At 40.6% G+C, this 20532-nt stretch overlaps 1 protein-coding gene across 1 annotated transcript; it reads left to right on the top strand.

The window, feature by feature from the left end:
• Window positions 1-84: 84 nt before the first annotated feature.
• Window positions 85-20530, top strand: ETFDH (electron transfer flavoprotein dehydrogenase). The gene is made up of 13 exons (XM_048509106.1): window positions 85-357; window positions 2714-2860; window positions 4722-4951; window positions 5477-5558; window positions 7085-7203; window positions 8095-8172; window positions 8526-8672; window positions 9771-9911; window positions 12804-12947; window positions 13973-14141; window positions 16577-16759; window positions 18098-18319; window positions 19877-20530. The coding sequence occupies exons 1-13, from the start codon at window positions 324-326 to the stop codon at window positions 20038-20040; spliced, it is 1860 nt and encodes a 619-aa protein (XP_048365063.1). The 5' UTR covers window positions 85-323; the 3' UTR covers window positions 20041-20530.
• The last annotated feature ends 2 nt before the right edge of the window (window positions 20531-20532 follow it).

The following is a 20532-nucleotide window of genomic DNA, read 5'->3' as shown; positions in this document are numbered from 1 at the left end:
TGCGCGGAAGCTCGAGAGCGAGAGCATGCTGGGAAATGTAGTTTTTTTTGCGAGGTCTCATGCCCTTGTAGGTACACCCAGTTTCCCTGCCGGATTGCAGAGCCGTCATAACTCCGACGTGCAGTTTGTGGGCGGGAGTGAATTTGCTGCTAGCCGGGAAGTTAAACAACATGGATCCCTCCGTGTGAACGGCCAGGGGGCAGAGGAAAAGGAGCTGCGCACGCGCGCGATTTAGCAAGCAGTAAGGGAGAGGCAGGAAGGGGTCTGGAAGAGACCCTCCCCAGCCTTGTGCCTTGACACTCCGCCTTTTGTGCCCAAGAGCAATGCTACTCCCTGCCTGCCAAGTTTCCCGTCAAGGTAAATTCTGCGGAGCGAACAACAAGCTGGGTTAGCCAAATTCCCCGAGGAAGAAGGACGGAGAAGGGGTCTGTCCCCGCCCCCGCCCCCGCCCCCGCCGTTATCTTCACTCATCTGCCTGCACGTGCATTTGGCTGCCCCTGTTGAATCACCGGGGGCTTATAGTCTTTGGTCCCTGAGTTTGATCCTGAGCCATATTGCCCCGCATCCGTGTCATCCTGAGCATGTAGACACAGACATAAGCCTTGGTCGGGTCTTACTTCCGAGTAGAGTGAACTGCTTATGCAGCGTAGTAGACCTAATCCTAGGGACTCTTGCGCATATGCAGAATAATGCTACTTTCAATGCACTTTGCAGCTGTGCAGGGTAGCAAAATCCACTTGCAAACAATTGTGAAAGTGGAATGGAAGTGCATTATTCTGTATGTGTGGAAGGGGCCCTAGACAGTGTCAGGACCGAGACTACAGTGTGCAAAGCAAAGGGGTGTCAAACCACTATTTTGATCTGAGCAAAAGTCTCCCTGTGGGTCCAGAGAGACGTGTTATAATTTGGTTCGGAGCCTCTTATTAAGCAAGGATGGGGCGGGGGGGGTGACTCTGACTTTAATACTTGCGAACAAAAATCAAGGGTTGGAAGACGACAGTGAAGGAAACAGAAATAAAACTCTTCCTCGGGCAGAGAGTAGGCTTGGGGTGGGCATTTCTTCATGCTGCTGCATTCTGCAGGTCTTCTCCCTCTGGCGGTGAAAAATAAAATTAGGCGAAAGGTTGTGGCTTGTTGTGAGATCTCTTACACAACAGCTTGTTTGAACAGCCATCAGTATATTAGTGGTGTAGAGACTCTCAAGGCCCTGACTTCTTTATAGGTTATAATGGTAGCATATCTGTGACAATAATTCCTTTAATAATAGCATACCTGTGTCAGCAAAGAATCGGCTTTTAATGATACGATACAAATAATATGAATAAAAATAATGTCTTTCTTCTGCACAATGGCCAGAAGATCAGTATGTGGGTTAGTGATACTCACATGGGCTTCTTCCACACATGCAGAATAATGCACTTTCAATTCACTTTCACAATTGTTTGCAAATGGATTTTGCTGTTGCATAGAAAAATTCAGCTGCAAAGGGCATTGAAATTGGATTGAAAGTGCATTATTCTCCATGTGTGGAAGGGGCCTCAGTGATACTCAGCGGTTTGTGAGCCATCTGTGGCTCTTTGACATTCCTTCTGTAGCTCTTGTGAGCGCCTGCCCTGTCCTTGAGGAAAGTGGGCAAGGCCCTTGCTCAGTAGGGCTTGTGGTTGACAGGTGGCTCCCACCTTGGAACAGGTGCTGGCAGAAGAACAGTTTCAGAGCCTTCCTGAAGTTCAGACCTCATGGTAGGGATGGCAGTAAATCATCTTCTTTTGTTGATGATAATTGTTAATTATGGTTCTCTGCAAGCTATGGAGTGAGTTACACAGGCTTAAGAAACCATTCCACTAGTGAGAGGTTACAGATTGTGATTAGGAAATAACTAGCAAAGATCTAAACACAGACGGCATGGCATATTATTTTTGCTACATTAGAGAGTGTAAAGGAATATGATTCTGTTAGATTGCACTGTTATTTACTCTGGCAAGAAGTGCTGTTCATTCTCAGAAGTGCCTAGCAGTTGATGGCATGGACTATTGTAAAGAGGTGTGGTCTTTGTTTGATCTGGAATGTGCATGCTTGCAGTTCTTCTAGGAAGAGGGACTGGAGTCCTGAAATTAGAACTGTCCTCTATTACTTTTGTTAGAAATTAATGTGTTAAATACTTGGCTAGTCAATTGACTTGGCTTGGTCAGTTGACCAAGGACGGTCTTTGTTGTTGGAAGAAGGGGTAGCTTCTTCGATCCCCCCCCCCCCCCGCCGCCTGTAGGGTTTTATAGGCAAGAGACATTCAGAGGTGGTGTTCCATTGCCTGCCTCTGCACCATGGCACCAGTATTCCTTGGAGATCATCCATCCAAATACTAGTCAGATCACCCAGCTAGCTTCTGTGGTGCGAGTGGGGATTTGAACCTGAATTTCCTAGGTCCTAGCCTGACACCTTAACCACTACAGTATGCTGACTCTCAGGTGCTCAGATGCTTCTCATTTATTGACTTAGATACATCATTACATGCCTAGTGGGAAACCATAAAAATACTTGGGACGGATACAGAGCTAGCATTAATTTCACTAAGACTGCAAATGTTAGCCATGTAACATTCAAACTTGGTGTTGTGTATATAATTTGTCTAATTCAGCAACAAAATTCTTTGCCTCACTGTCAAAGTTACTGACTCAAATTAATGGAGAGTTCTTAACACTTTGTTTCCATACAACAGCGCGTCATTGTCTAAATGCTTTGAAATCAGCAAAAAAAGATTGTCTCCTGCCTTTATGTGCAACAAGATGGGCTTCCTCATCCACATTGCCTCGAATCACTACCCACTATACCATTCACTCTCGCGACAACGACAAACGATGGGAAGGTAATTAACAAATATTTAAATGCAGTGTATTTTTACAATACCCATCCTTGTGAACTGTCACTCTTTTGTTCAAAGTAGGTGAGTGAAAGTCACATCTACACTTCTCTTTTGAAGGCTGTTGCCACAGTGATATATGAGCAGGTAGACTTAACTGTATTTGGGGCAGGGTGATCTGTCGATATACTTATATGACAGAGCATGCTACTGTGGCAGAGGCGTTCCTCCCATTGGGCAAAGTGGGCAGCTGCCTTGTGGTGGGCGACAAAATTGCAGGTTCGTTTGTGAGGGATTTTGTATTTTCAGTGTTTTTTCCGTTTTTGGCCTGCAGGGGGCGCAGACTAGGCTAGCACAGGGGTAGGGAACCTTTAACACTCAAAGAGCCATTTGGACCCGTTTTCCACGAGAAAAGAAAACACTTGGAGCCACAAATAATTTTTGACATTTAAAATGAAGATAACACTATATACATATAGGGGGTTACCTTTTACTCCACTCATTCTGAGAAGCGCATGGATGCGCCCACCCTGCTGCCTGCAGGGCGGGCAAGGATGAAGCCGGCAGCTCGGCTCATGGAGCCACAGTGCAAGGGCAGAAGAGCCGCATGCGGCTCTCGAGCCGCAGGTTCCCTACCCCTGGGCTAGCAGCACCAAAATTTCAGGGATTTTTTGGGAGACTATCCTGATGATATGACCCAGGTTTGGTGAGTTTTGGTTTAGTGATTCTGTTTCCCCCAATTGGGGGGACTGGATACAACACCATAAAATGTTTTCATAGTAGTAATAAAACATTTTGAAAGCATTTTGAAAATGTTTTCCAAAAATTATTTCTGCTGTGTGGCATGGCCCATTGCTGTGTTCAGATTTGTGAATTGGGGATGTTCTATAATGTGATGGTGACTTTGAAATGACAAATCATTGCTTGGTCACAGTGCGGGAGGGTGGCCACCCATGAAGGGGCATCAAACTCAGGTTTTGCCCAGGGCTCCAGTTTGCCTAAGTATGCCTCTGTATTGTGGTTTTGAATGTCAAGATAAATCTATGATAAAGTGGATGTTTCTGGATTGACTGTGCATTATTTGATACCTTGTTAATTAATGCTGGTAGACTTAAGAGCTTGGCTTTAACCAATAGCTTTGTTCCCAAACAGATATTTTATCAGTACAAACAAGCTTTCTTTCATATTGGTCAAAACCAAAAATGTGATTCTAAAGACTTAAATCCCCTGAAGTATTTCCACAGGCAGAAGGACATGAACTCATAGAGCACAGCTTTCTTACCTCCCCCACTTTGTGGCAGACTGCTATTTGTGCCTTCCAGTCCTGCTCTTGAAAAATCTCCTGTCCCATATGGACAAGATTTTAGGGCACATTTCTGGCAGAAACAGGAGGAGGATGGCAAAAAGGCTATGCTCCATGAGTTAATACCATTCTACCTGCAGAAATACTTCAGGAGAACAAAGCCAAAATTTGGAGACTGCATTGATTATTTGGTGCCCTTGCCCATTCTTCTTTCTGACAAGGGTGCTGGATGGGATATTTATGTCTGTTTTGTTTCATGCAGCGCAGTTCTAACCAAAGTTACAGTCTTCTAAGCCTGTTGCCTTCAATAGACTTTGAGGGGTGTGACTGCTTAAATTATGCTGGCAGCATTCTAACTACCATGTCACTTCACTAGCAGAAGGGGAGGAATGATGGTAAGTAATCCCTACTCAGTTAAAAACCACTTAATTGCCATGTATTGGGTCATTACAATATTATTTGCCCCCTTAGGCCTTCAGATCAGACACCAAGGAGAGGAAGGCTGTTGGTTTTGATAGCCGTTGTTCTTCCCACACATTATTTGTTCTTACTGTTCTGCTAAAGGTGTGAGTATGGAAAGATTTGCTGAAGAAGCAGATGTCGTTATTGTTGGAGCAGGCCCTGCAGGACTCTCTGCAGCTATTCGGCTCAAACAGTTAGCGAGTGAACATGACAAAGAAATCCGTGTGTGCCTGGTAGAGAAAGCAGCTCAGCTTGGTGGACATACACTTTCGGGGGCTTGCTTGGAACCACGTGCCTTGGAGGAGCTTTTCCCAGACTGGAAAGAGCGAGGGGTGAGATTACTCAGTTTTAAGGCTTCTTCTTTCACTCGGCTTTATTAGTCTGTAGAGTAACCAGTTGTCTTTGCACTGGTGAGATAGTATTGCTTTGACAATGAATTACTGGACTGATTATGTATCTGTTTCCTCTGAAAACTCTGGAATTCAAGTGCCTGGGTACAGTAATTTCAAATAATAGAAACCAGAGGACTTTGACAAACCACTCTTTCTCTCTAAGCCCTTCCAGCTTAGCAGTGTAAGAACTCTTCTGGGAATTCATATATGTGTTTCTGTTGACCTTTTCAGCAGTCTGTGAATTGACTAGAGAAAACTAGTCCAAGTTCAACTTTTTGAAGGTGAATATCTCCCATGAATTTTCCATTTTTGTCAATTTCTTACAGGCTCATAAATATGAAAAATTCTCACAAGAATACTGTATATCTGCCCACAATCAGTTTGAATTTATTATGGTCAGAACAGTTCAAGGTCTTGAAAAAGGACATGCAATTTTCTTAAACTAATCTTTTTTTTTTAACTTAGGCTCCACTTAATACCACCGTTACAGAAGACAAATTTGGAATACTGACAAAAAGCTCTAGAATTCCAGTTCCCATTCTTCCAGGTACAGTTTGTGATGAAGGGGAAAATGACTTTAGATACAAGGTGCTTACACAAGGTGTTTTTCTTGTTCATCACTTTTGTGTAGGCACATTGTGGGCTTTGCTGCAAATTTTTAATACCGATTAAAGTAAACCATGTTGAGGCTGAGAAACAACTTGTGAGAATCTTCGCCAATTGAATACAAATTGAATAGCTACTGCCTATGGTTAATTATAGCAAAAATATTGAAACTCGCAACCAATATACTTATTTCATAGAAAGCAGGGTTATTAAATTCACAATTATTTAATATAGAGCAAAAATGTGAATTTTTAGTGTTAGTTTTAAGGCCTGCTGAGACCACAAAATTGAAACATTTAAGAAATTAAAACTGCATTTAAAATATATTATTTAAACTATTCAGTAAAAGCATAGCACACAAAATAGCTTAACCAGGACAGGAAGTCCAATAATCATTTTTGCGATTACGCCAACAAAACAAAAAAGTCTTACTCTTTAGTGAAAGGCAACAGTAAAAGGGGCAGACTAATCCTGGGCAGAGAGTTCCCTGGAGAGGGAGTTCCAAAATGTTGGCAGCATGACTAAGAAGGGTATTTCTTGTATTGCCACCTGTCAGGCCTTTGGAAGATGATCATAGCACACAGGTGGCTACATGTAGGAGAAATATGATAGTCAGTGTAGTATAGTGATTAAAGAGTGTTGGACTAGTATCTTGGAAACCTAAGATGGAATCCCCACTTGTGTCATGGAAGCTCCTTAGGTTACCTAGGGCCAGTCATACTCTCACAGGATTGTTGTGAGGATAAAATAGAGGAGAGGAGAGGAGAACGCTAGTCTTATTTGGATCCCCATTGGGGAGAAAGGTGGGGTACAAATGAATAAAATAAATGTAGGGCTTTAAAGGTCAATACCAATGCTGTGATCTGAGTCCAGGAACAAATTGGAAGGTAGTATATGTGGAAAAAGACTGGAGGAATACAGTCCCTGTGAACCTTCAGTCTGTACCAGCAAACATCTAAGTACTGCCTATAGCTTCTGAACAGTCTTCAAGAGCAGCCCCACATAGAACACATTGCTGTAATCTAATCTAGATGTTACCAGGAGTCCCTGAAGTAGCCTAGCCACTGCGATGGCACGCTAGCTAAATGTCAATTACCTGCCCTTTTGGAGCAAGTAAAAATCTCTTCCAGGTGACACACAGAGAAATCTTTGTAATCTTAAAAAAATATTCCAGAGGTTTATATTGGGGTTAATGTGTTAATCTTCAAGGTGCCACTTCAAGGTGCCACTGTTTGTTTTTGCTGAAATGGTTCTATGAAGTCATAAGTACGGCATAAATGATGAATGTAGTTAATATAGAGTGGACAACCAACTAAAATATTTTGTGTGCCATTATAGTTTGTGAACTTGTTTCTAAAGCTAGTAAGAGATTGAATAAGTCATGAGTATGGTAAAATCTGAACACTGAAACAAATTTTGTGTAGTGTTTTTGAAATGTACTATGGTGAGATTTTTCATTTTAACTAGGCCTTCCAATGACTAATCATGGGAATTACATAGTTCGCCTAGGACATTTTGTGAGCTGGCTTGGAGAGCAAGCCGAAGCGCTTGGTGTTGAAATTTATCCTGGCTATGCAGCGGCAGAGGTAATAATAACTATTGCTGTTTAATTTTGTGTCCATTAATACTTCATTCACATAGTTATTTACATTTACCTTAGTTATTTCATTTACCTTAGTTACATTTACCTTAGTTACATTTACCTTAGTTACATTTACCTTAGTTACCTTCATTTACATAGTTTACATAGTTATTTAGAAGATGTTTATGTTCCCTCTCCAGAGTCCTTCTCAAGACAGTTTACATAGTAAAAACAATACAAAAATGAAATAAAAAAGAAGACCATTGAATTGCCAATATTATAACCAGCTATAAAACAAGCCAAGCAGCAACAAGGGCTCAAGACTATAGAACTGTAGTATAATGGGACAGCTCAGGAAGTCACTTTCATAAGGAGGAGGATTGCAGTCGATTTTAGTGTTTATTGTAGATCATAAAAACACCTAATAAAAGAATAGAACCCTTGAGTTAAAAGTCTGGGTAAAGAGAAATGTTTTGGCCTGACCCCTAAGACAATAAACGAGGACCCTTGAGTGAGAACATTGCTGAGGTAAAGTGTTGTTACTGGTAAAGCCTGTCTCTGGTTGTCTTCTGCCATGCTGGGCCATGGAGGCCAGAGTGGCAGAAGGTGGTCCTCAAGTGTATGTATAAGAATTTCCCAACATACTATAAAATCTTCATGATACCTAAAATGGTTGTAACATTTTTGGAAAGAATCTACTAGTTTCATATCAGGGAATGTTAGAACAATTGCAACATTAAGATTTTAAAATATATTTCTAGGCTATTTCAAACAAATATCAGTAGAAATAGTAATAGCAACAATTAGACATCTAGGTACTACACAAAAGATAAAATTTCAGAGGCATAGTCTGGTAAATACATTGAAATAATAGATTGTTTTAATATTTCTGTAGGTTCTTTTCCATGAAGATGGCAGCGTGAAAGGGATTGCCACAAATGATGTTGGCATCCAAAAGGATGGAGCACCTAAGGTAGTTAATAAACTTAGTGTCCAGTCTGGTAGTTCTTTATAAACTGTGTATTGTCAAAGGAAACATTGACCAATTTCACTTCACCTTCTCTGCTCCTGTGGTACTTTGGGGACTATGCTGGGGTCTAATGGATACTTGCTGGGGCCTGAGGGGCCTGCTGGCTCAGAGTCCCTTTTAGGAGGCATTGGAAAGTGCATCTTGGTGGAAGTGTATGGCAAGGTGGGGCTTGGGGACATGTTTTCGTCTTCTCTGAAGACTCATCTTCCCATTCTAAATTAGGGCAGTCCATGACACTTCCTGAACAAACTTCATATTAACTGTGTGACAGTGTGACATATGTTCTTCTGTTGTAGACTACTTTTGAAAGAGGTTTGGAACTGCATGCCAAAATCACAGTATTTGCTGAAGGTTGTCACGGTCATCTTGCAAAGCAGTTGTACAACACATACAACCTGAGGGAGAGCTGCCAGCCTCAGACCTATGGCATTGGACTTAAGGAGGTATTGCTATATTACTCATTGATTCTAAGAAACCTGTATTATAGGTATATTAGCTTTATTTAAAGAACTTTTTAAAGCTCTGTTGTCATAGTGTAGCCTGATAATTTCTTCATTAATAAAACTAGTTGAGTTTGAATTTCTGCTGTCGTACCATTTTCAACTATACCGTTTGTAGCATTATTTGACTGAAGTCACCAACAAGTGGTAGCATTATTATTGTTTTAGACAAAAAATCTGTACATATTAAGGTTTGTAATGTCAGGTAGCATTGACTGGTAGATTGAAGTGTCACAATGTCCGTTTAAAGATCAATTTTTTAGCCTAAGAATTATTGATTGTATCCCTGCATAAAGGGAGAATCAAGACACAGCCAAGTAAGAAAGATTTCCCAAGTATTACAGGGCTGACTGCAGGCACCTTCTCTGTATTATAGTTGCTTTTTTTCACTGAAGCTAGGTTTGTCTTGTCTATTGGAATAACAGCTGAAAATAGCCTTAAAATTGTGTTGCCTTCTTCTTTTTGAGGCTGGTTATCACTGTTTTACGCCATCCCAGAGAACATACATTTTAATAAAGTTGCTTGGAATTCTGGAACATTGATAGTTTTAGGAACGGCATGCTTATAAAGGAGCTTGCAGCCCAATGCACAGCCCAAGATGGATGGGAGCGGCATCACTGCTTCACCACCCTGCCGCCTCCAGAGGGCTTTCTGGCGCTGTGAGGAGGCAGAAAAGTAATCTTTTTTTTTTTTTAAGTCACTAGAAAACCCTCCTTAGGGCTTAATGGACTTATGCCACCCAGCTAATATGAAGTTTATTAATGCTTTTAGTAGCACATTTTGGTTCTCTGTAGAATAGAAAATTACATAGGGGAGACAGAAAAATATTTTTTTAAAAAAATACCACTGGAAAAGTCCTCCATAGGGCTTAATGGATTTATGCCACCCAGCTAATAAAGTTGGTTAATGCTAATTGTTTTTGGTAGCACATCTTGACTCTCAGCTTTGAATTCTGTAGAATGAAAAATTACAAATAGGATTGTGATTTAGGATTAAATTTTGAGAAAATTTCTGCTGAACTGTGGGATTTTTCTCATCCAGCTGTGGCTTATTGATGAAAAGAAATGGAAACCAGGAAGAGTGGAACATACAGTTGGCTGGCCTTTGGACAGACATACATATGGGGGATCATTTCTTTATCATTTAAATGAAGGTGAACCTCTAGTAGCCCTAGGATTTGTGGTAAGTATTGCATCTTTGCCATGAAGCTTTATTTTGGAATGTTTTCCTTTTATTGCAAACATTAATACAAAATATGCTTTTGTTAGCTAAATGAATAGCTTTAATGCCATGCCATCTGCCCTACTCTCTGGAAGTTTTTAGCTAAAAGGAAGATTCCAGAGAGTACCATATGCAGAAAGAGTCTGTCCTTGTGATTCAGGAACTATTGAAAAAGTACTACATATTTTATTAATCTGCTCATTCTATATTTAGGTAAGTTCTTAACCTCTATACTTACACTGAGACCCGACTCCTCTGTTGCAGCTTTGATATCCTTTTTATTAAATACCCCTTCCGCAGATTTATGTGAGAGGGTAGCTAATTTCCTACAAGGCACTGTAAATCTTTGCGTTGTTAGGAAAAAGTGTTAATTTTAGGTATTGTAAAATATATGTATTTATATAATTTTGTTTTCTGTTCTATTTTATATTACTTTTTAATGTTGATCAACTGTGTCTCTTTTTGGTTATTATAGTGTATTATATTTTTATGTCAATAAAGGCATATGGATGTGTGTAATACTGAATAGAATGTCACTAAGGCAGATACCAGTAAAGACCCAGATACTAGTGAGTTGCTCAGTATAAAGGTTTTTAGCTAAAAGGGTGTGGTAACATGGAGATAAAACAATAAAAACTATAGTATACTGTTACATATTTACAGTTGTACCAGCACATGGCAAGGACTGAGAGTTTGAGTTTTAGTATGTGAGAACAAAGAAAACAAGTTAACTTCATAACTTCAGGTATACGTGCTTACAGACATACAAGCAATGGCTATGAAACTAATCAATAGGACAGCTCATTATAATGTTTTCCCCTCATCCTGTTTATGCACAGACAGTTAACACTTTCATAACTGGTTGTGACAGACACTTTCAGATACCATCGTAGAAATAAATCTGGCTGCATTTCTAATCGTTCAGTGTTTGTATCAAAATGGGTAATCTTAACCACTGCTTAAATAGCCTTCTGGCATCTTGACAAATGCTTTTTGTAGCGTTTAGGACAGATATTGTCACATCTTAACTGCTGTTGGTTGTGGGATTTCTGTATCAAAATAAATCTATTATGCAAGTATGCAGAAGAACATTTTGCTCTTCTGAGGGCTTTGTATTGGTAGTGAAAGCAAGCTGCAGGACTGAACCCTGATGCAGACTAGGCTCAGAATGTTTTCCCAGTCAGCATTTTGATCGATGATGATGTATTTATTAGAGAGCTTCCGTAGATGTTTTGAACTAGGTGCTCTTAGAGGTAAAAGCCAAAAGTGTACCTTCTTCCAAAGCATGTAGTAAATTTGCCCCCCCCCCCCCCCCCCCGGCCGTTCTGCTGCTACAGAGACAGCTCTTTTTGATTGTTCTTATACTGGAAACCTCTTAATAAATAACAATTGCCCTATAGCTTTCCAGGAAAAAACATAATCATGTTTACCGAGTGTCTGATTCTTATACTGTAGCACCTTCTGCACTTATTGGCTATGTTTACAGACACTTTTATGTGTCATATAAGATTATATTGCCCCATGGTTATGGGAGTGAAGCCTTGTTGCAGAAGGTTATTGTAACAGGGAGGGAGAAACAGACAGAGTGCAGGAGAGAGATACACCAGGCAGGAACCGATGGGGGAGAGATTTATTTGCACAGTTTGCAGAGCAGGTAGCTAAGTGGGGATGGGTTGTGTACATTGGAATTCTTTGACAAAATGACAAAAAATTGCTGTATGAAATTTAAAGAAATAGTTTGCCTGTTCATAATAACTGTTAATTTGTGAATTGATTAAAAATAGATGCTTTCTTGACGCAAGCTGGTGGTAACTTTTAGATCCTTTAATTTTGTTTTTTTTAACAACAACCACCTTTATTTGGCATTTAAAATAGATTCTAGAGCATTGCCAGACATTTTTGGAATACAAATAGAGAGTATTATGTTTCCGTGTCCACGAAGACAGGAAGACTGTACCAGCGGTATACCATTGCCAGAAAGTTCTGTCACTTGTAAAAGAAATTTTGCTACTTTTTCCAAGAGCATGACATGTGTATTGTTTAATAGATGCTCCACAACAAGGTGGTCAGTTAACTTTCAGATTTGTCCTACAGGGGCCATATTCACAACCTTCCCCTTAATGGACAGTCAAGAATAATGTGAGCAAGAGTCTCCACTTGATTTTTAAGTGTGGACAAACCTGATCCTGGAGAGGGATGGATAAGTAACAACCCTTTGTAATGGCCAATGGGAAGGTATTGGATCTGGCCCTTGTGATAATCCATCTCTGGCCCTTGTAATAATCCATACTTACCTGGCAGGGGAGACACCATGATCACAAAGTCTTTGTTTCTTCCTGGCTTGACATTGGCTAGAATTTTCCTATAAACTGGTGGTACTTTACCAAAGCTGACCTTATTTTCTTGGCACTAGCACTTACAGATTATGGCCTTGGGTGGTAAATCAAAGGATAGGCTGACCCACTCTAAATAATATAGGAAAGATATTTTATGGCTGCATAGTGTCTCGCCCTGTTCCAGAACCCGTAGCTTCATACGCATGTCATTTTTATGCATATGATAAGAAAAACTGATACGTGAACCATAAGGGCTGGATTCACAGAGCAGTTGCTGCTTAGAGGGTCACCCTTCAGCAAATTGCATGGATCTCCTATTAATGCATGCAAGGTATATGGGAGCTGTGATAAAAAGCAGCTATTATCATCAGACAAAGTTGTGTGTTGACATTCTGCCTTGGAAGCATAAGAGGCAATATTTCTAAAGAAGTCAATCCAACGATAAATGGATATGGTTCTTGTTGTTAGTTTGGAGGGATTTTTTTTGTAATGTTCTTTTTATTTTATATTTTTATAGGTTGGCTTGGATTATCAAAATCCTTTCTTAAGCCCATTTAAGGAATTCCAGAGGTGGAAACACCATCCCAGTGTACAGCCTACTTTAGAAGGTGGAAAGAGGATTGCTTATGGGGCTCGAGCTCTTAATGAAGGTGGTTACCAGGTAAAATTCTGGCAATATGGATTGTTTATTGGACTTTTCAGTTCAACAAACATAGCATAAAACAGAACAGTTGGAAGACAATATAGAAAGCAGAATTAACATCATTTGTTTTTGGGCCCATATTTTGCAGCAAAACTAAACATGTTTTCATAAAGAAAAAAATTAGCTTGGTTGTAATCCTAGGAATACAGCAATTACATTAAGATATAATCTAGTGGAGGGGGGTTTCTCACCTAAGTACTGCACTAATTATATCTAATGGGACAAATCTCTTTAATGTGTATCTGTTAACTTTAGAAATACCTAGACATAAGGCTCGCATAACAATGTTCTGAAATATTATTATTTTATATCTTATCGATACAGCTGGGTAAGGCACTAGGTGTTTTTCGTGTTGCAGGTGGTACATGGAGGGTACTCCTGAGTAGTGTTTGCTGTCAAAAAATACCATAGTTGTTAATATCCAAATCTATGTCAAGCAATTAATGGTAATCTGTTTTATGTATTTATTTATTTGGAAACATTTTATGCTGCCTCTCCATGAACCTGGCCTGAGGCAGCTTTACAAAATAAAACATAATAAAAACATAAAAATCATAAAAGTTCTTAAAACCCAGCTTTCAGAAACATAGTCAGAACACCAATCATGGAGCAGTTCAAAATGGATCTTAAAAGCTAGAAAAATATTTTTGAGAATATAAATTAAAAGTCTGGGTAAACAGAAATATTTTGTAGTGTAGGTACCAGGTAAGCCTCAAGGGAAAAGACATTCCAATGGCAAGGTGTCTCAGGTTGCCGCCCTCCTCATGTATGAAGGTGGGCCACAGAGGTCAGAACCTGTGAGGAGGGTCTTAGCTGATGTGCTGGACAGTATGAGAAGACGTGGTCCTTCCAGGAGGGCATAAAAAATATTCATGTGAGATTTCTAAATTTGAGGTTGAGGAGGAGAAAGGTATCATGAAGTTACTTTGCCAGTAGGTCCTGAGAAGCTTAACATTGACATCAGTTAACTTGTCTCTTAACAGTCCATACCCAAACTCAGCTTCCCTGGTGGAATTCTTATTGGATGTAGTCCAGGTTTTATGAATGTTCCTAAAATTAAAGGTACCCACACTGCCATGAAGAGTGGCATGCTAGCCTCTGAAGCCATTTTCAGCCAACTAATTAGTGAAAATCTCCAATCAAAAACAATAGGTAAGATCACTTTATATGGAAATTAGTGATTGTCTTATGTCTTTAAATTTCAATAACAATGCTACTGTATGACAGACTAATGTATATTTGAAATATGTGAGAACTGGAGAGTTCAGAATGCTTTTGGTTCTATTAGTATGCTGTGCTATGGCACAAAATATTTTCAGTATCAAATTCTGGGGTATTCTAAGATCTTGAATGTCTATTGAAAATAATTTTATTTGCAAATTAATCCTCCTGATTTTTAAAGGTCATACTTACTTTTATTTAGAATAAACAATTAGAATATTATATCATTTTCAATGAAATTAAATGAGCAATCATATTTTTCTTGGATCAGGTGAGGCTGATTCTAACTCAGCTTTATTTGCACTTGAAAAGAACACAAAATGGAAGATACGTTTTTCTTCCACAGGAATTGCAGTGGACATAATTACATAAATGCATCTTAAAGCATACTTTAAAAACTCATAGTGATTCTCAGTACACAGACAACTACCTCATGCTTTGCATGAGAACGTTTCCCATGCGCTGCCATGGGTTGCCTCGCTTTGCTGGGGCAGGGTGTTTTCTCTTACGGTCACCAGCCCCACCGGAACCAGAGGCAGGAATGTGGGGGGATGCAGAGCATGCTGGGCTAACTGGCCGTCTAGAGCTCCGGGCCCCCTCATCAACCCTTGGTCTGGGGGCCGCTGCCAGGTTCCCACCCCTGCATGTTGCCCGTGTGGAGATGCCCGGTGCGAGCCATACAGCCGGCTCCGCTCCAGACCCCTTAGCCTTTTTGGCTAGAGCACCCTTGGCTGCCGTTGCAGCCTTTTGTTTTTGGGCTTTTAAGCCTGTGGCACCCTGTCCCTTCTTAGGAGCTGCGGCCCCTGAGGTCTTAGCCGGAGCCATGATGAATCAAAAGGTGGGTAGCTAGCAATTAAACCACTAGCAACTAGCCTTCTAAAGTGTGGCAGCAAGGGGGTAGCAAAGGTGTAACACAAAAGGAGGAGGAGATGAATTGCTAGAAGGTTCCGCTGAGAAAAAACCGGAATTAAACCCCCATCTTTGCTAATACAAAGAACCCCCAAAAGAATGAATACTGGGGAAGTTGCCTAACCCAGCTCTCCCAATCAAAGACTCCTTGCTTCCGATCGCTGCACTGCGCTGGCTTGTTCAGGCCAGCGGGAGGGGGGAGCGACGGGCAGCCCCCCCATTGGCTGAGGCCGAAATGGGAGGCCGCACTGGTGGCAGGAGTGGTGGGCCCCCACCGGGTGAAACCGTAAAAAAGACTGCGGTGCTGGCTAGGCCGGCAGGCGGCACGAGGCCTGCTCCGCCGGCCCCATCCCCAACCGGCCAAAGCCAGAAGATGGCCGTCGCCACGGCTGCGCCAGCACGAGGCCTTCCCCGCTGGCCCCACCCCCAACCGGCTGAGGCCAGAAGATGTTCTCTGTGGTGGCTGGGCTGGCAGGCGGCGTGAGGCCTTCCCCAACCAGCCGCAGCCGGAAGATGGCCGCCGTGGCGGCTGGGCTGGTTGGCGGCGCGCAGCCTGCCCTGCCGGCCCCACCCCCAATCGGCCAAAGCTGGGAGAGGGCCATGGCGGCAGCTGGGCTGGCAGGCGGTGCGAGGCCAGCCCTGCTGGCCCCCCACCCCCTACCAGCCAAAGCTGAAACCAAAAAAGGGGGGGTTACTCACCAAACGCGCTCCTTGTGGCAAATGGGAAGGTGGGAAGGCCGGGCCCTGACCTAAATAGGCCCGGCCCCACCTTCCTTGGTGACATCAGGGTGCCCAGCATCGCTGCTCGGCGTCCTGAAGCCTGCCAGGCCCACGTTGCCTGGCCAGCCTGAAGCCTCACGAACTCTGGAGAACTTGCGAGGCACAATGGAAGGGGAAGCATCATGAAGGGTGTCCCTTCCCGACCAGCAACCTTTCCGGTATCCATTCTAGTGCAGCACTAGTTAATTGAGATGCAATTTCTAATTTTTCCCTTGAATTAACAGTTCAAGTATCGTATGGTGTAGAGTGCCTGGCTGTTATTAAATGATCTGAGGTTAGGGTATCTAGTTGGCTCCTTTCTCCAACATAAGCCTACTTGTCAGCTACGATCAGCTTCAGAGACCTTCTTCTGAATAAAAGTGGGTGAACACGAGAGGCTAGGCCTTCTGTCTTGTGGCAGTTCAGTCATGGTATTTCTTCTCCATGGCTTTAGGCTTCCATCTTGAGTTTTCAATTATTTTTACCATATACTGTTCATTTTACTTTCCTCATGATTTGATTTTTAGCAACAATTTTAAGTGTTTTTACTTTATAAATGTTGTTAGAGGCAGCCTTAATGAACAGCAGTGATGAGAATATGCAGTGTATCTTACGTAGTTAGCTATGCATCATTATGAAATAAAGAGATTGTAATTTTCTAAATTTCTTAAGTTCGACATTTAACCTCTTATTCTCAGGGCTTTATGTGCCTGAATACGAAGACAGTTTGAAAAAGTCATGGGTATGGAAAGAACTGTACGCAGTTAGGAATATCCGTCCTTCGTGCCACGGAGTCCTGGGAGTGTATGGAGGAATGATTTACACTGGCATATTTTATTGGATACTAAGAGGAATGGAGCCTTGGACGTTAAAACACCCAGGTGTGTTTCCCAACAGCAGCATAGACTTTATAGCTTAATATTTGTTGATAGTCTTCATGTTTATTGTTATGGCTGTACAAAAAGGTAGTGTCGAATCTTTTAGCTGGAACACTGAGCAGAAGAGAAAATAACTGAGAACATGAGAACTGCTTTTCTGATATGAATGAATTCTGCAGTGCCAGTTAGTGTTTCCAGCAGCCAGCCAAAGGGATGTGACTAGCACAAGATGAAGATGATGGCTTTGCCTTGTAGCTTCTCACTAGGATCTGGTATTCACACTGCCTCTGAAAGTTCCATTTAGCTAACATGGCTAATAATCACTGGTAATCATCCAGCTTTCTCTAATCTTTTTAAGAAGCCATCTAAACTAGTGGCCAAATCCCCCAAGTTACAGCAGAAAATCCCACAATTAGTTATCTGTTGTGTGAAGGAGCTTATCTGTCCTATTTGTTGGATTTAACCCTTTCGCAAATTTGCTGAATAGGTCTTTGCCTTCTTCCCATCTTTCCTTCCCTGAAGAGCTGCTCCTGTGCTTCAGGGCATTTTCAGGAAGTCAGAGTTTGTGCAAGAATGGGTAGTGTCTGACACTTCACTGCTGCTTGACTTCCAAATCCTCATGATTCCTGACCTTCAGGAGTTGCTTTTTTTGTGTCAAATAGCCTTTTTGCACACTCCTTCTGTTCATATAAGGGTAGGAAGGATCCTTTCTATTGCCAGTTAAGTGAACTCAAGTCAATGGAAAGTTTCTCTTGCCACCTGTTCCATACTACTGATAATTCTATAAACCTTTTATCATAATCCACCTTAGTTGTCTTTTAAAACTAAAGCAGAGATGCTCACATTTACCACATATGGAAGGTCCATCCTTTTCATAGATTTTGGTAGCCTTTTTCTGTACTGTTTTTCAGACCTACAGTATTATTTTAAAAATAAGGCAACGGGAACTGTGACTGTACTATGTACTTTCGAAATAGCATTGTATTTGTTGTTTTCTATCACCTGTTAATGCACAATACTGTTTGTTCTTGGCCTTTGTTGTAGCAGCCAATGTTTTCTTGGAACTTTCACAATTCTGCATCCTAGATTGTCTTTATTTTTGCCTCACCATGGACTTGTGTGAAGTATTAAACTTGAAGTGCTTGAAAGATTTTTCCCACTTAGTGTATGGACTTGATCACATGAAGATGCTTCAAAGAAACCTCGCTTCTTTTAAAAAAGAGAAGTTTGTCAGGATAGTATTTTCTACACTCTTTTTATACTGCTATATCCAATATAAAATAAACAGTATTAATTTTAGTTATACTGTCCATTCTTACAAAGTTAATTGCTTTATTTTAGGGGCAGACGCAGCGCAGCTGAAGCCAGCCAAAGACTGCACACCTATTGAATACCCCAAACCTGATGGGAAAATCAGTTTTGACTTGCTTTCATCAGTGGCTCTTAGTGGTACTAATCATGAACACGACCAACCACCACATTTGACTCTGAAGGATGACAGTGTTCCTGTCAACAAAAACCTAGCCATATATGATGGACCCGAGCAACGATTCTGCCCTGCTGGTATCTAAGAGCCTCTATTTTATAAAACTGTATTATAAAATTATGGTTGTAGAACAGCTGCTCCTACAAATAAATCTCAGCGGTTAGCTCAGAATTCTTAAGAGCTCTGTTTCACTTGTTCAATTTACTAAATGTATTTAATTACTTTCCTCTACTCTTCTTCTCTTTATTTTCCCCTTCATAGCTTGCCACCTGTTTTAAGCTCTCCTTTTTTTCATCTCCCGTATTACCAGTCTCTTGAGGCTATGCAGCTTTGCAGTTTTGTATTTTTCCCCCTTCTTTCCCCTTATTTTATTCCTCGTTAATCTTATCTATCTATGCCTTTTGATTTTGGTGGGATTCCTAACTAATTAGTTGCAACAAAATTCCTTTTCTCCTCTGTCCTCCTATGTCGAAGGTGGGGTTGGGGGAGCTGTATATACTTACTGACTTACTACGCTCTATTGCTCTTGCTGAATTTTAAACCTTTTAACTATTTACCTTCTAAGTATTAGCCTTGAAGTTTTAATTTATGTTACATCGATTGTATATTAATTTTAAATATCAACTAAAAATACCTAAAGCTGTATTGTGCTCTTTCATTCTGAATATTTTAGTTTACCATAATCTTTTAATTTTATTTATATTGTATATTTCTTCTTTTATTGCATGCTTTGTAGATTGTTTTTTAATTTTATTTATTAGAGCTTTTTTTAACTTTGCCAAGGTGCGCCTGTAGTTAATTAGCTCAATCTCATCTGGCTCTTTCTCTTCCTTCAGCTCCGGCATTTGAAATTCTTTCCCCCTCCCCCTTGATTTAAGTGAAGAGCCCTGGATTAAATTTTCTCAGGACGTTCTATTCCCTTTCTTCTCTGAACATCTGTTGTAGGGGCGTCTCTTCATTTTGACTAGGGGTATATTGGTGGGGATACAATTAATAAGCCTGAAGTACTAATACTTTAATCTTAAATTAATTTTAATAATCACACACCTTGAATATATGTTGGTATATAAGGGACCTGGAACTATCGGAAGAATTCTACTAGCCCCATTAGATTTGTTGTTGTTGTGTTTTGCCCTTGTAATACATTGTAATACCCATAAGGTTTTAATAGCATAATCAAGATGGGGCTCCTGTAATCTTTTAGTAACTGGCAATAATTCTAGGGATCTGAAGCAACTACCCATGCAATTTGAAAAGGTTGACTCTCTATACCACATGATTTTGAATTGTCCTCATTATAATTCTTATTGTGATGTATGGATTGCCCCTACTAGTTTACCTAAACTACCTTCTATCATAATAAAAGATAATATAGTCCCCTACTTGGTGATGGGTAGAATCCAAGAATCACACTGGCAGTGGTTATGTATCTCTCTGTCATATTTTCCTTCAAGAAATAAAAGCTCCCTATTTAGAGCTCAAGATCTTTGGATCAAAGCAGCTTGAAAGAAGGAAAGTAGATAATGACTTCAGTATTTCACAGAAACTTTTATTGTAAATAACAGGTTTTTAACGACGATTTATTTTCAACTTTCTGTTATTTTTGCAGCAAAATCTTGTTTTTGTTTTTGCAGGAGTGTATGAATACGTTCCTGTGGAATCTGGAGAAGGTCTTCGGTTACAGATAAATGCTCAGAACTGTGTCCATTGCAAGACATGTGATATTAAAGATCCAAGCCAAAATATTAACTGGGTTGTACCTGAAGGGGGAGGAGGACCTGCTTATAATGGAATGTAGGTCTAATTAAAACTGACTGGAAAAACTTCCTGGAGACACTGCAGAACTGTAAACTTTGGTTTTGCAACCCTCACAGAAGACATTAATGGTTTGAATGTTCTCTATGAGGTTAGTATCCTATTGAAAGCCGCACCTCTCCAATAGACAGGTGTGATCAGCCAGTGTGATCAGGGAGTTCTTGCCTTGAGTACACTTTTCTCTACTGTATCAGAAAAGGGGCGAGAGCAGGCAAAGTGGAAAAAAACTTGGATAAATCAGATGGCAGTGTGTTTGTTAATTCTTGGTCCTAATAATGGATTTAGCTTATATTCAAAGAAATTGAAGTGTACCTCCAAATGCTTTGAACCAATTGATGTCATATCTGCAGTGAATTTGATCTTTAAAATTATCTTGGGGATAACAACAGACTGCATTAAAGGAAAGAGCAATACTAATTGAAGATGGGGGGACATGATTTTGTTTAATAATAAAAACACTTTATTACACTTTACA

This window comes from Sphaerodactylus townsendi, linkage group LG10 (assembly GCF_021028975.2).
Source record: "Sphaerodactylus townsendi isolate TG3544 linkage group LG10, MPM_Stown_v2.3, whole genome shotgun sequence".
Lineage (NCBI taxonomy): Eukaryota > Metazoa > Chordata > Lepidosauria > Squamata > Sphaerodactylidae > Sphaerodactylus > Sphaerodactylus townsendi.
The sequence above is the reverse complement of the archived record's forward strand: the minus strand, read 5'-3'. Positions and strand labels throughout refer to the sequence as shown.

Excerpts from the sequence above, each read along its gene's own strand:
- ETFDH (XM_048509106.1), top strand. The coding sequence starts at position 324 with ATGCTACTCCCTGCCTGCCAAGTTTCCCGTCAAG. Across the intron at positions 7,204-8,094 it reads CTGGCTATGCAGCGGCAGAG|GTTCTTTTCCATGAAGATGG; the intron begins GTAATAATAACT and ends ATATTTCTGTAG. Across the intron at positions 8,173-8,525 it reads AAAAGGATGGAGCACCTAAG|ACTACTTTTGAAAGAGGTTT; the intron begins GTAGTTAATAAA and ends CTTCTGTTGTAG.